General features: G+C 42.3%; 1 protein-coding gene and 1 non-coding gene across 2 annotated transcripts; one reads left to right on the top strand and one right to left on the bottom strand.

Annotated features, from left to right (window-relative positions):
* Positions 1-1,195: 1,195 nt before the first annotated feature.
* On the bottom strand, positions 1,196-1,386 carry LOC132775241 (U2 spliceosomal RNA). The gene has a single exon (XR_009631472.2). It is a non-coding gene; the product is annotated as a U2 spliceosomal RNA (small nuclear RNA).
* A 6,349-nt stretch (positions 1,387-7,735) lies between these two features.
* On the top strand, positions 7,736-15,485 carry CIMAP3 (ciliary microtubule associated protein 3). The gene is made up of 6 exons (XM_060772632.2): positions 7,736-7,842; positions 8,769-8,911; positions 9,934-10,032; positions 12,620-12,753; positions 13,783-13,900; positions 14,046-15,485. The coding sequence occupies exons 1-6, from the start codon at positions 7,770-7,772 to the stop codon at positions 14,115-14,117; spliced, it is 639 nt and encodes a 212-aa protein (XP_060628615.2). The 5' UTR covers positions 7,736-7,769; the 3' UTR covers positions 14,118-15,485.
* Positions 15,486-15,527: the final 42 nt, after the last annotated feature.

Below are 15,527 nucleotides of genomic sequence, written 5' to 3'. Positions count from 1 at the left end.
GTCAAGGGCAAAGGCTTCCCAGTTCTCAGTGTCTATGCCAGAGTTTTTACGGTTGGCTTTGAGCCCATCTTTAAATCTCTTTTCCTGTCCACCAACTCCATTCTTTAGTGTGGAGTAGAGCAACTGCTTTGGGAGATGGTGGTCGGACATCCGGACAATGTGGCCGGTCCAGCGTAGTTGATGGCGGAGGACCATCACTTCAATGCTGGTGGTCTTCGCTTCTTCCAGCACGCTGACGTTTGTCCGCCTGTCTTCCCAAGAGATTTGCAGGATTTTCCCGACCAGCGCTGATGGAATCGTTCCACCAAAGTCAACATCGACACCGAAATACAACACCGCCTGAGCTCTGCGAGTGTAGCATTTTTCCGAATGAAACAGAGAGTGTTTGAGTACTGGGACATCCGTAGGGATACCAAGGTGCTTGTTTATGGAGCTATTGTCCTCCCAACCCTGCTATATACATGTGAGACGCGTGGACTGTCTACAGACGTCACATGCAACTCCTGGAAGGATAGGAGTGAGGATGCATTTCTTCCTCAGACCTCACAACCTCTGAGGATGCTTGCCATAGATGCAAGCGAAACATCAGGAGAAATGCCTCTAGAACATGGCTCTATAGCCCGAAAAAATCCACAAGAACCATTTCTTCCTTGTTTGCTTGCTTGCTTTTTCTTTCTTTCTTTCTCCTTCCTTCCTTCCTCTTCCCTTCTTTTACTTCCTACTGCTTCCCTCTTCCTTCTGCCTTCCTTTCTCTTCTCCTATTTTTTCTTTTCCTGACAACTAGCAGCACCTAATCCATTTCACCCCCTTTCTTTCCCAGTGACATCACAGCAAACTCTCTAAAGGTGTAAGGTGAGTTACCTTGAGTAGCACAGGGCACCTGCAAGGAAACATTAAAATTCCCATAGAAGGATAAAATTGGGGCTGGCAATTCCCATGATAAAAAGATTGATGGAGTTGCTGCTTTCATTTTGAAATTTTGGATCCAACATTCTCTCTTATGATCAAATTAATTTATTGATTCTCTGCACACACTTAGATCTAGGCCTAAATCCTATTGCCCAACATTGCACAAAAAAACCTAGATTTAAGTGTAACTATATCCTATTTGGTAAGTAGCTACCAAAAAGAATATAGAAGGCTTACTTCTCAAGGTTCTTTTATCTATTTTTGAACCAACAATATTCTCCCAAGAGGGAGGTGCACCATTCCTGGAGACACTGCAATACCAGGCTGATGCATGGAGTGGACAGAGCAAGCTCCTGTTCCAGCTCCTATTTCCAAAAACCCATTTAATATAGAGTTCTCAAATAGAGAACATATCAGATATTACACTGATAAGAACAGATACTACACTTGATCTTAGCCAAAAGGCCGAGAAGCGATAACAAGCACATTTCAAGAGACAGCAGGCAGATTCTCCAGTTACCTTTTAGGTAACCACGAGTAAACCAGTGCTTCAAAGTGCTCAGGGCCACATCACAATCAGCAGAGTTTGCAATTCCACAAGAAGTACTTTAAAAACACTGATGTTTCCACCATGTGGGAAAACAATCACTGATAGACAATGTAATATGGGAAAAAAAATATGTGAACTCCCTCAAATTCTTCTATTTCCCAGTTGTCACTCTGTTGGCTCTGCTGGCTATTGGTGTGTTCTTTGCATATGCTTATCTATTCCCCGCCCCATCCTTTGCTACAGAATTGCTAATCCACTGCCCACCAGCAGAGGTCTCAAAATCTTTATTTCCTACAAATAATAGCCATGTAAATATGGTCATAAAGAAAGGGTTGCCAGAAAGCAATTGTCTTCCATATGAAATGTAACTCTGTGAGAAAGGTTTCTACATGCAGTGAGTGCAGAACAGCATATCTAATGCTATCCTGTTAGGAAATCCTGATGTTTGAGAAACTTGTTTAATCCTGCCCTATTGACTTTAATTTGTGAATAAAGTGCAAATCTGCATCCTTTCCTCAGATTAATTCAGTACAGTTCCAATAATACATAATGGTCCAGAAAAACTAATCTTTCCCTGTTTATGCTTTTAGGAAAAAGCCAGAGACTTAGGCCAATTCCACATAACTGTATAAAATCCAGTTACTGGATTATATGGTAATGTGGACTCAGATAATACAGTTCAAAGCAAATATTGTGGATTACCTGCCTTTATATTCTGGGTTATATGGCTGTGTGGAAGGGCCCTAAGACTGGATCTACACTGTCCTGTATCCCAGAATCCAGGCATGTAGCCCGGGGGGAGGGCCTTGAGGAGCTTCAGCCCCCCCCCCCCCCCGAAATTCTCATGGTGGTTCGTGAAAAGACCTTACTGGTGCATTATTTAAACTGCTATGTTTATTCATACTTATTCATACTTGAACTTATTCATACTTGCACTTAGGCGATCCCTCGTTTTCCAAGGATGATTGTCTTCCAATATTCTTGTGGGTCCGTATGTGGCTTGCTCTGCATCTTCTTCCGCAGTGAGGGCATTGGTTTCCAGGTGGAAGGCGGTCTCAGTCGGGGTTGGCTTGACGCGCCTTCCTCTTGGCACGCTTCTCCCTTTCGCCCTCCATTCGTGCCTCTTCAAATTCTGCAGCACTGCTGGTCACAGCTGACCTCCAGCTGGAGAGGGCAAGGGCTTCCCAGTTCTCAGTGTCTATGCCAGAGTTTTTAAGGTTGGCTTTGAGGCCATCTTTAAATCTCTTTTCCTGTCCACCAACATTCCGTTTTCCGTTCTTAAGTTCAGAGTAGAGCAACTGCTTTGGGAGATGGTGGTTGGGCATCCGGACAACGTGGCCGGTCCAGCGGAGTTGGTGGCGGAGGACCATTGCTTCAATGCTGGTCAGGCCCGTATCCAGGATTTCGATTCGGGGGGGGGGCTGATTTTTTTCAGGGGGGGTTTCGGGGGGGCTGAGTCTGAGTGAAAGAGGGTCTACCCCAGCAAACCTTTTGTATCATTACTCAATACCCCCATGCATATGGGATATATTGAGTATGGTGATCAGATCATGAAATAATGCAACAGTAAGGCCTTTTCGCGAACTACCATGAGAATTTCGGGGGGGGGCTGAAGCCCCTCAAGCCCCCCCCCCCCCCCCCCCCCCCCCGGCTACATGCCTGATGCTGGTGGTCTTTGCTTCTTCCAGCACGCTGACGTTTGTCCGCTTGTCTTCCCAAGAGATTTGCAGGATTTTCCGGAGGCAGCGCTGATGGAATCGTTCCAGGAGTTGCATGTGACGTCTGTAGACAGTTCATGACTCACAGGCATATAGCAGGGTTGGGAGGACAATAGCTCTATAAACAAGCACCTTGGTATCCCTACAGATGTCCCTCAAACACTCTCTGCTTCATTTGGAAAAATGCTGCACTTGCAGAGCTCAGGCGGTGTTGTATTTCGGCGTCGATGTTGACTTTGTTTATTCATATCATGATCTGATCACTATACTCAATATATCCCATATGCATGGGGGTATTGGGGTAACGATACAAAAAGTTTGCTAGGATAGACCCTCTTTCACTCAGACTCAGCCCCCCCCCCCTAAAACAAACTTACCCCCCCCCCCCCAAATCAAAATCCTGGCTACAGGCCTGCCAGAATCCAAACCCAGATTATCTGTTTTGAACTGGATTATATGAGGCTCCTTCTACACTGCCATATAAAATCCAGATTATGTAGATTATCTGATTTGATAACCTAGATTATATGGCAGAGTAGACGGGGCCTGAGTCTACACTGCCAGATAATCTGGGATAAACAGATAATCCAAGATCTGATCCTGAGACATAGGGCAGCGTTAATTCAGCCTGTGGTCCCTTTTGCATTTTTATGTATATGGTATCCCTACGCTCAAGCTTCTTTATCAGATTTCATCTCAAAATACCTATCTAAAGCAAATTCCAAGGTCTTTGGAGAACCCACTATAAGCATGACATAAATTGGATGAATAAGTTTTGAAAACTGATCAGGTTATGCTGTTTTATAATTATGATGTCAATTGTGTGTCACAATCAGACCAAAGCAATCCCCAGGAATACAGTTATGTAACCTCTATGATGTCAGGAAGCTGAAGATCATCTTCTCCTGGAAAATCACTATTTGAGGGAGGAAGGGAATAAACTGAAGTGCCATTGTTCGGTGTTAAGCTGCAACACATTTTGTGTCATGATACGTTTCAGAAGCTCAGGTAAGCAAATGAACCCCGTTAGCTTGTTGCCTATCCAGGTGTATGCCCCATTTAACTCATTCGTTTTTATTTGCGAGCAAACATGCATGGCTTTGGGATTTCTTCAGTTTGAAGATCCTCATTCTTCATATCTTTTAATAATTCACAGGTCTCAGTCTGACCCACCAACCAGAGTAGTTAGAATTTAAATAGTGTGAAACAATTGCCTCAAGTAGTAGATGCTGAGGCCCCTTCTACACTGCTATATAAAATCCAGATTATCTGCTTTGAACTGGATTATCTGAATCTACACTGCCATATAATCCAGTATAGAGCAAATAATCTGGATTATTTGGCAGTGTAGAAGGGGCCAGTCAATATTAAAAATAGGCCTAAATAATATCATACCTCATATTATACCATGCCATTAACTCTGTAATCACAGAAAAGCATCTCAAGCTCTGAGGGTTACCTGGGAAGGAATCCCACTGGAGCATTGCATCACACCAAAATACCTGGGAATTATGCTGGACCGTGCTCTGCCTTACAAGAAGCATTGTTTGACTATCAAGCAAAAATTGGGTTCTAGAAATATCATATGAAAGCTGACTGGCACAGCCTGGGAAGACATCTGCCCTTCAGCTTTGCTACTTTTCTGCTGAAAATGCATGCCCAATGTGGAATACATCTCACCACATTAAAACAGTGGATTGGTCTCTTAATGCAGTGGATTGCTCTTAATGAGACCTGCTGCATTATCACAGGGTGTATATACCCAGTACCGCTGGAGAAATTATAGTGCTTAGCCAGTATTGCACCACCTGACAACCGTTGAAAAGTAGGAGTATGTAATACAGTGGTTCCCAACCTTTTTTTGACCAGGGACTACTTGACCAGGGACCACTTTGACCAGGGACCATTCTCCAACATTAGTACCAAAAGGGTTATGAATCAGTTTTTGGTCAACTTTAAATTCTGTTTGGTTATTTGGAGTGCCGATTCAGAAAATTGCATTGGATAAGCCACAAAAGCTCTAGTTTCTGATACAGAACATATGCCATCCAGTAGTCGCCATCTGCTCGCCCACAGAAAACCATATTTAATAAACTAGAGCTGATGTGGTCTATCCAATGCAATTTTCTTAATTAGCACCTCCAAATAACCCCAGGAACAGGCCTAATGAAGACACTAAGAAAAAAAATTGGGCGTTGGGCTGTGTTATTATCCATAGTAGTAACTGTGAGTCTGTGGACCATATTCTAGTTCTTGCGGACCACTGGTGGTCCATGGACCACAGGATGGGAACCACTGATGCAATGATGTTGAGGCTCCAGGAATCAAAATATTTCATAAACCCAATCCGAAAAGCAGAAAGCCCCCATCCCGGGGGAGGACAAGGAAGAACACCACGAAAGTTAAATCTTTTAAACTGCAAGATGGATGGATGGTATCCTTGAAGTGACTGGCTTGACCTTGAAGGAGCTGGGGGCGGCCACAGCTGACAGGGAGCTCTAGCATGGGCTGGTTCATGAAGTCACGATGAGTCGGAAGCGACTGAACGAATAAACAACAATAAACATGCTGTTTGTTGTTATTGCTATGGCCTTGCAATAAATAGGTTTTATTGCAATTTGAAGATTCAACTTTTGTAGTCCTTCCTCACCCTAGCCATTGGAAAGGGAGCTCCTGCTTTTTGGGAAATATTTTGGTTTCATTGCCCCAACACTTGTAGGAGCACCTCAGCAAGTGAGAGTCCAAAAGTGGCAGGCTAAAACCCAGAACCTCAATCAGTGGCTGAGACCAGATGCGAAACTCCCTCCTGGGCACGCAGAAGACTGGATGACTTGGAAGATGCTGAACAGACTGCGCTCTGGCACCACGAGGTGCAAAGCCAATCTTCAGAAATGGGACTACAAAGTGGAGTCCACAACATGCGAGTGCGGAGGAGAGCAAACCACAGGCCACCTACTACAATGCAACCTGAGCCCTGCCACATGCACAGTGGAAGACCTTCTTATAGCCACAGCAGAGGCACTCCAAGTGGTCTGCTCCTGGTCAAATGAAATCTAGAATACCACCAAACGCAGCATTGGCCAAACACAAATCAAGGAACATGAAAGGCACTGCAGACTACTTCAACCAGAGAAGTCAGTCATAGCAGAGCACCTGATGAACCAACCTGGACACAGCATATTATTTGAGAACACAGAAATGCTGGACCACTCTCACAACCACCATGTCAGACTACATAGAGAAGCCATTGAAATCCACAAGCATGTGGACAATTTCAACAGAAAGGAGGAAACCATGAAAATGAACAAAATCTGGCTACCAGTATTAAAAAAAACTATAAAATTAAAACAGCAAAACAGCAGAGGGAAAACAATCAGGGACATCTAATCACCTCTCAACAAAAGATTGCTCCAGGCACTGCCAGGCCATTCAATGCTAATCAAGGTGGTCAGTTGAAACATTCACACCTAGCTCCAGCAGACAAGAGTTCTTTGTCCCACCCTGGTCTTTCCACAGATGTTGTTGTTGTTGTTCATTCGTTCAGTCGTCTCCGACTCTTCGTGACCTCATGGACCAGCCCACGCCAGAGCTCCCTGTCGGCCGTCACCACCCCCAGCTCCTTCAAGGTCATTCCAATCACTTCAAGGATGCCATCCATCCATCTTGCCCTTGGTCGGCCCCTCTTCCTTTTGTCTTCCACTTTCCCTAGCATAATTGTCTTCTCCAGGCTTTGCTGCCTCCTCATGATGTGGCCAAAGTACTTCAACTTTGTCTCTAGTATCCTTCCCTCCAGTGAGCAGCTGGGCTTTATTTCCTGGAGGATGGACTGGTTGGATCTTCTCGCAATCCAAGGCACTCTCAGCACTTTCCTCCAACACCACAGCTCAAAAGCATCGATCTTCCTTCGCTCAGCCTTCCCTAAGGTCCAGCTCTCACATCCGTAGGTGACTACAGGGAATACCATGGCTTTGACTAGGCGGATCTTTGTTGCCAGTCTGATGTCTCTACTCCTTATTATTTTATCGAGACTGGACATTGCTCTCCTCCCAAGAAGTAAGCGTCTTCTGATTTCCTGGCCACAGTCTGCATCTGCAGTAATCTTTGCACCTAGAAATACAAAGTCTCTCACGGCCTCCACATTTTCTCCCTCTATTTTCCACAGATATATAAACCCATTTTCCTAGTTCCAACAGACCTCACTGCCTCTGAGGATGCTTGCCATAGATGCAGGCGAAACGTCAGGAGAGAATGCCTCTAGAACATGGCCAAATAGTCTGAAAAAACCTACAACAATCCAGAAATCTAGAATAAATAAATAACTTTGTAATGTCTTGATATAAATATTGAAATATAGTAATTAAAAGCAGAGGGGGACAAACTTAACGTGGTATGACACCACTGCATTAAGGGTGTCTATGTTTTTTCTTTCTTTTTTCAAACTTTGAAGTGTGTTTGTTTGTTTCTCCCTCCCTCCCTTCCTCCTCCCCCCTCTTGTTGCCATGCCAACGCCAGCTTCCTCAGCCCCGCGCCGCTCCCTCCTTCCGGGCCACGAGATCAGGAAGTACAGCCTCCCTCAGTTTCCATGGCAACAGATGGGCGCCGCGCACGCCAAAGGAGTCCTAGGCATGATTTCGGGGCAGCGGCAGCTCGTCTGGGAGCTCACAGGTAGCGGCGGGCGTTGATTGGTCAAAACGCCAAAGGGGGCGGGGCTTCGCCTAGGTCTCCCCTAGCTTGGCTCAAAGAGAGGCTAGAGGTCCATTCATACCAATTCCAGCTTAAGTGACATGGATTCTTGGGATTGTGTAGTTTGGTGGGGCACCCAGCCCTCTTGGGCAGAGAAGGCGAAAGACCTTGCAAAACTACAACTCTCAGGATTCCAGGGGAAGCCCTGAATGCACATCTGTGTTTTGCATAATCACAATATGGGCTTCCAACTGGTTCCAGAATTTAGTTTGTAATTGCACTACCCATGCTACGAATTCATGAGATTTGCAGTATGCAGAGGCTCTAGAGCAGTTATGGGCAAACTTTGGCCCTCCAGGCGTTTTGGACTTCAACTCCCACCATTCCTAACAGCCTCAGGCCCCTTCCTTTTCACCCCCAGCCGCTTAAGCAGCTGGGGGTGAAAAGGAAAGGGCCTGAGGCTGTTAGGAATGGTGGGAGTTGAAGTCCAAAACGCCTGGAGGGCCAAAGTTTGCCTGAGGCCCCTTCTACACTGCCCTATATATCCCAAGATCCTATCCCAGATTATCTGCTTTAAACTGGATTGTAGGAGTCTCCACTGCCAAATAATCTGGGATTAGATCACAAAATATGGAAGGGCCCTGAGATAGCATTGGTGCTATGTCCCTTGGGTTATCCCTGGATCATATTCAAAAATATAATTTTGGCCCCAAAACCTGCTCTTGACTTGTACGTGAGATCGACCAATGCATGAGTGCACATGGTAAGCATATTCTGGTTTTTCTGTTCTGCATAGGAATGAACATCCGCTAGATTAAAAGATGTTTAAAGGGGTGAAAGATCAATCTCCATGCTGTATTTCTTCCCTCCTTGTTTCAACACTCATTCGTGTCTTTTGGGTTTTGCAGAGGCGCAAAAACGGAACTCGTTCGGATCATGCCAGGAGCGGGAAGTTTTCCCTTTTTCGTATGCTCCAGACCGCTTGGGCAATGAGTATGTCCCCATTAAAGGTCATCCCAATCGCGGACCTGGGGCTTATAACAATGCAGAGGTAAGTTGTGCTTTCTTTGATTTAGCTCTTCGTTTCCCTCTGCTGAGCTTTCATCTATATAAATAAAAATGTAATGTTCGTTTGTGGGATTAACAGAACTCAAAAACCACTGGGTGAATTGACACCAAATTTGGACACAAGATACCTAATAACCCAATCTATGTCCTTCACTCAAAAAAATTGATTTTGTCATTTGGGAGTTGTAGTTGCTGGGATTTATAGTTCACCTACAATCAAAGAGCATTCTGAACTCCACTAATGATGGAATTGAACTCCCATGACCAACAAAAAAAATACTGGATGGGTTTGGTTGACACTGACCTTGAGTTTTGGATTTGTAGTTCACCAATATCCAGAGAGCACTGTGGACTCAAGCAATGATAGATCTGGACCATAATTGGCACAAATACTCAATATGCCAAATGTGAACACTGGTGCTGTTTGGAGAAAATAGACCTTGATATTTGGGAGTGGTAGTGGCTGGGATTTATAGTTCACCTACAATCAAAGAGCATTCTGAACCCCACCAACAATAGAATTGGGCCAGACTTCCCACACCGAACCCTATGTCTTGAAGGGACTCAGTGGTGCGAGACTCCCTCCAGCCTCACACATTCTCCCTTGCCCACACAGCAGGAGGGGGGATTTTGGTGGGAGGATTTGCTGTCTGTTTCCAAAAAGGAGGACAAGGACAAGTGGAGAGTTCTTCATCCTTCTCTACTAAAGGGGTTCCTAAGGTCATCAGAAATATGTGTTTTCTGAAACCTCCTCATGACCCCCCCCCCCCCAGGAGTTCTGACCCCCAGGCTGAGAAATGCTGCTGTAGGGGTATTTTTATTTTCAAATAATTTTCATTAAATATTTACTGGAAGAGTGGGAGAGTGGGGAGAAAGAGGAAGGAAAAAAGAAAAAATTGTGGACAATAGATTTGTTATTGGTTAGTTGCAGGGGTATTATTTAATCTGTAGATTTGTAATCTGTTACTGTAGATTGACATAATCTATGTGATGTTTTTAATACAGAAAAACACTCTTATATATAATCTGGCTCACAGACCGGTGAGCATTAAGGGTTACAGCATGGGAGCAAGAACAAATCCACGTTTTAGAATCATTGGCAAGGTAAAAGTGGTTTTCCTCTCTTCTACACATCCTTAAATCATAGATCGTAAAAATGTACTATAATATAAATTATCTACTGTATGCAATGCATTAAAGGCAAAAATATCTGTCATTGGTTGCCAAGACAATACCACTGTGACAACTGCATGCAAGGGGGTCTTTATACAGTAGAGCAGTAGAGCATTTTCATTCAGGAGAAAGCATGGGATCAAAGATTGAGAATTACAATAAATACCTATTGTATTTATATACAGGCAGTCCCCAAGTTACATACGACTCAGCGTTGATAAAGAGGGTGAGACAACAGAAAGTGAAAGGAAATCTACCCTTAGAAAGGGAAGAAATATTTTGCCTATCTCAACATAAGGCAGTTTAATATCTTCATGATATGTTCTGCTTTTAGTTCAAATGATTTTTTAATTAGCATTGTCCTAATATGTTTCCTAATTTCTTCACTGGCTAAGGAAAATAAGGCTACTGAACATTCTTACAGGGTTGAGGAATATATGCTCTTTCAAATAGTGTTGGAATGCTGTTACCACCATCTCTGAGCAGTAGCTGCAGCTGATCTAGAGCACTTCCTTTTGAACTGTGGGTTCTGACCCCAAATTGGGTCCCTTTGCTTCATGTTGGGGTCCCAAAAATTCTGGACATCACCTAGTGGCCGTTTTCAATATTTACAGTATAGTTGTGCAGTATTTACAATAGACCCTGAAGAAGATTCCTCAGGGCCCCTTCCGCACAACCACATAACCCAGAATATTAAGGCAGAAAATCTCACAACATCTGCTTTGAACTGAGTTATCTGAGTGCACACTGCCATATATTCCAGTTCAAAGCAGAAAATATGGGGTTTTATTCAGCTGTGTCAGCTGTACTCCGTAAAAAGGAAAACCTGTTTAGCAAGCCTTGCAAAGCTGATTTAATTATCAGTAAATATTTGACTTTTATACCTATACAGGCAGTCCCCAAGTTACATACATTCAACTGACATATGACTCAAAGTTAGGAACGAGGATGAGACAACAGGACGTGGCAGAAATCCCTTCAGGAGCGAAATTCAATCCTGGAAGAGTTGTCATGGGGAAAAGGTGTCTCCACTGAAGCTTTACCACTAATCTTTGTTTCCACAACAATTATCACAGGGACAGAAAATGAAGCAGAATCTTCTGAACAGGGACACAGACAGCAAAACAAATGTCACAGGGGTGTTAATCCTTCCCTATGCTACCCAAAATGTACACACACATAAACACATACAAGTAGAGTTTTGCTTATCCAACATAAACAGGCTGGCAGAACATTGTATAATGTTGGAGGGATTAATGGAAAGCCTATTAAACATCAAAATACGTAATGATTTTACAAATTAAGCACCAAAACATCATATTTTATAACAAATTGACAGATAAAGCAGTTCAATACACAGTAACGTTATGTAGTAATTACTTTATTTACGAATTTAGCACCAAAACAGACAAGGGTTCTTTCTTTCTCCCACTCTGGACATTATTCCAGGCAGCAGACTGCATTGGATAATACAGAAAGTCGGGTGAGCCAAAGTTGGATAAGCGAGACTCTATTGTATACATATATAATATTTGGCTAGAGTTACACTTAAAAATGTATATGTTCTGTTTTACATATCATTTATTTATTTATTTATTTATTTATTTATTTATGACATTTCTACCCCACCTGTCTCCTCCCCGAGGGGGGACTCAAGGCAGTTTACACTAGGCAACTATTCGATGCCTTCAAAAAACAATATACAATTCAAAGCATTTAAATAGAATTATAAAATACATTAACACATTTAAAACAATGCCTTCACTGTTAACCATGTTATCCAAAGTCATAGTCTGGGCCATTCCAATACTTATAGCACATAATTCCATATTAAATTCAGTTTAAGAACAAACCTACCGAACCTATTATTATTATATACTGCCCTATCTCCCCAAAGGGACTTAGAGTGGTTTACAACAAAAGTTACAGAGTGGCAAACATTCAATGCCAAAAAGAACAAAAAAAAAAAAAACCCAAACAAATCAACTGGAGCTGCTGCAGCCTGGTGGAGAGTGATGATGAGACCCTCCTGGGCCCAGCTTATCTTGTCTGTAACTTGGAGGCTGCCTGTACCTATATACCTGGAGTCATGTAAACATTTCTCAGACCAAAAAGGATCCTAAGTGGAAAAGATTTAAGAAGCCCCAATCTAGAGAACTGCTTTTCAGGTTATATTATGAGGGGTGTTATTCTAATGTGTCAGATACTAGTACCATATTTTCATGTATTAGAAATGAGAGTAAAACCATGTCTAGCTGTCAAGATGAAAATGAATGTATTCTATGTAATACACCATTTTGGCATCATCTATCTATACATAGGCTGCTCATACAAGAGGTTTAAGGGAATTGTCAACATCATTGCAGATTTATCCATAAATCAGGATTATCAATATCTGACAGGGTTTAGGAGGAGGCAGGGATTTGCTTGTTTATCTTTCGAATTAGAGGTTTCTTGGTTTAATTATTTCAATGAATGATTTGTCTCATCACTTCCTTTTCTAATCTCATTTGTTTAGCATGTGGTTCCTGACCCTACAGTCTACCAAGGGGATCACAGCAAAGAGCAAAAGCGCCAGCCTGCATTTGCTCCATTTGGCAGACGCTCACCACGATTTTCAGACTACCTTCTGCCCAAAGAGTGTTTCCCTGGGTATCATTTTTCATTTCTTGAATTACAAGGGTGCTCATTAGGACTTAGAACCTTAAAAAAAGGGGGAGAGAGGTCTTTACCCAATTCGGAATTACTGAGCATGAAACACAGAGGTATGGAGTAAATGGGAGATGTGTTCATAGGGCAACAATCACATTTAAAGTATTGATGGTAATCTGTGGTCAAGACAGAGAGAGGAAGTTTGTGTTCCTTCTTTCCACTGAAGTCAGTGAAGAGAAACATCAGTTCCTCATTGATGTAATTTAGGGCCTTTGGGAGGTTGAGGGAACAAGAAGGCTTAGGGCCTGTGGAGCTACGCTCATCTTTGATATGCCAAAGTAACCTGTTATGGCTTTCACACTACTAATAAAATAGACTGAGATGGAAGTCAGTAGGATGGAGGGAGAAGTCTACTGTGTAGGCAGTTCGGTACTAAAGTGGCCTTTGTTTCTAACTTTTATAAACAAATGTAGCTCAAGGTACTGTTTGTTCTTATTATGTGCCTTCAAGTCATCTCCGATTTACAGCAAAACTTGGACTTTGTTGGTAAGATTTATTAAGAGGAGGTTTGCCTCCCTCTTAAGAATCAGGAATACTTCTTGTCTAAGGTAATCCACTGGGTTCCTATGGCCAAGTGAATACATTATTTGAATTTTGGTCTCCTGCATCCTAGTCCAACACTAACCACTACAGCTCCCAAACAACTGTAATGTGACACATTACACTGGCCAACACGCATTTTGGTGCCTCAAATGTTAGAACTGTTTCTGAGTATATTTGATCTGCTGATTCCAAAAAATGGCATCCGTTTCCCCCTGTCAGCTCTGGTTTTTGAGATACAGAACTTATGCCATATGCTCACTCATAAAGAATCATGATAACCATAACTAAGAAATTAGAGCTGATGCAGTCTATCTAATGCACTTTTCTTAATCAGTGCCCTAAATAATCCCAGGAACAAGCCTAAAAACCAAGACATTTTTGTTGGGCTGTGTTATTTGGGGTCTCTCTTCCTTTCTCTCTCTATAGACCTGGAACCTATGATCCAGACCGGTTGCCACACAAGCATGTCACTTGGCCAGGGAGATTTGGGCCTCCAGATTGGGCATTAATACCAATGCCAGAAAAAAGAACTTTCAAAGCTGAGGTATGAAATTCAGATATAGTTATCTAAATGGTCATTGTTGTGACCATGCTTGTATTAAGATAGACTTCCACTGAACTACTTGTTTCCTTAATAGGCAGTAGGTTTTCAACACTACTGACAATATTTATGTTTGTATTTATTTTAGCTGCTTACAGACAAAGAATTCAAGAAGCACCGGAACCTGGTGGCATACCTGAGCCTATACTACAGTGACTAATCCTTTTGACTTGAGTCTTTCCTGTCCTGTATATTTAACCACTCATTTTCCCTTTTGCTGCTTACAAAAATGTTCTTAATTTTATTCAGTAGGCTGCTTCATAAAGCTCTTCTGAATGTATCACACCTTCCTAATTTGATTGTCTGGTCAAAAGTATTCACTGATTTTATATAAAATATTCACAACCATAGAGCTTGTAAGATACCATCAGAAGTCAGGATAGTGGTGATTTGCAATTGCTGTGCCAACCCTTCAGTTTCTTTTCCACAAAATACAGAAGTCAGTCCTACTGTTTGCTGTCAGGGTAGGCAAACACTGATCAGTGCTCAAGTACCCATTTATTCATTCTTATTTTGTGTGCCAATTTTAAAATACCTTGCCAACACATTGAAGCTTGAAGTTGAGGTCACAGTGCCCATAAAATACATGCCAGAGGTGTTACTGGAACAAAACAACCTGGTGAAGTACCAGGATCACCTGCTTCACCTCCTTAGCCATCTCCCCTCTTAACTCTTTTACTGCTGAAAAATATGCATTCCTCTCTATACACACATAAACACAAATTGCTTTCCCTCTTGGCTGGGCAAATGGCATAGGATTGCTTCATATCTAGTTCCCCAGAAAACATGATTCCCATTGTGAGAGGGATTCTGATGTTTTGTTTTCTCCTCCTCCTTTAGCAGCTGTGAAGCGGAGATGCTTTTACTTGCAAAGTTCTTGGTGATGTCCAAACATCAATTAGGAACAAGCCAGGAAACCGTGGTTTGATCCAACTTTACTTGTGTTTAACCACAGCTCAAATACTTCATAATTATCCAAACCCTGACATCACAATTCATTTAAAATTGAAAGCAGATCTATCTGAAAGGAAATGGGATATAGAGTGTATGTGATTTGAACATGCAAGGCCAAGGCTCTCCATGACTTGCTTTCATATAAGGAACCCATTGTTTTTTTCTGTTATGTATGACCTAAGACAGATGCACTGTACTAGGAGCATAGATTTGCAATCCCCACCTGAAAAAAGCATCCAGCATAAGATAATTTTCATGGGAAACCTTGTAGACTTATCCATACAGTCTATTCCTTGTTATAATCTTTACCGTGGGAAGATACACATAGGAGATGTGCTGTCATGTTCATACTGCATTGCTTGAGGCTTAGAACTAGACTACATCAATCTGTGAGCTACTGCTCCTTCTTTCACGATAAAAAATACTTTCACATTTGGATTGGCCTAATTTTTCTCTTGTTCAGCACAACAAGTTTTGTTATTGATGTTTTGTCATTTTTTTCTTTGTGTCAAAAGTATTCAATATAGAAAAGAAATAAACTAGCAATGTTGTTGTGTTATAATAACATAAATAAATCCATTATTAGTGAAACTGGTATTTTACAAATTGATTCCTT

This window comes from Anolis sagrei, chromosome 4 (assembly GCF_037176765.1).
Source record: "Anolis sagrei isolate rAnoSag1 chromosome 4, rAnoSag1.mat, whole genome shotgun sequence".
NCBI lineage: Eukaryota > Metazoa > Chordata > Lepidosauria > Squamata > Dactyloidae > Anolis > Anolis sagrei.
This window is presented reverse-complemented; position numbering and strand designations above follow the sequence as displayed.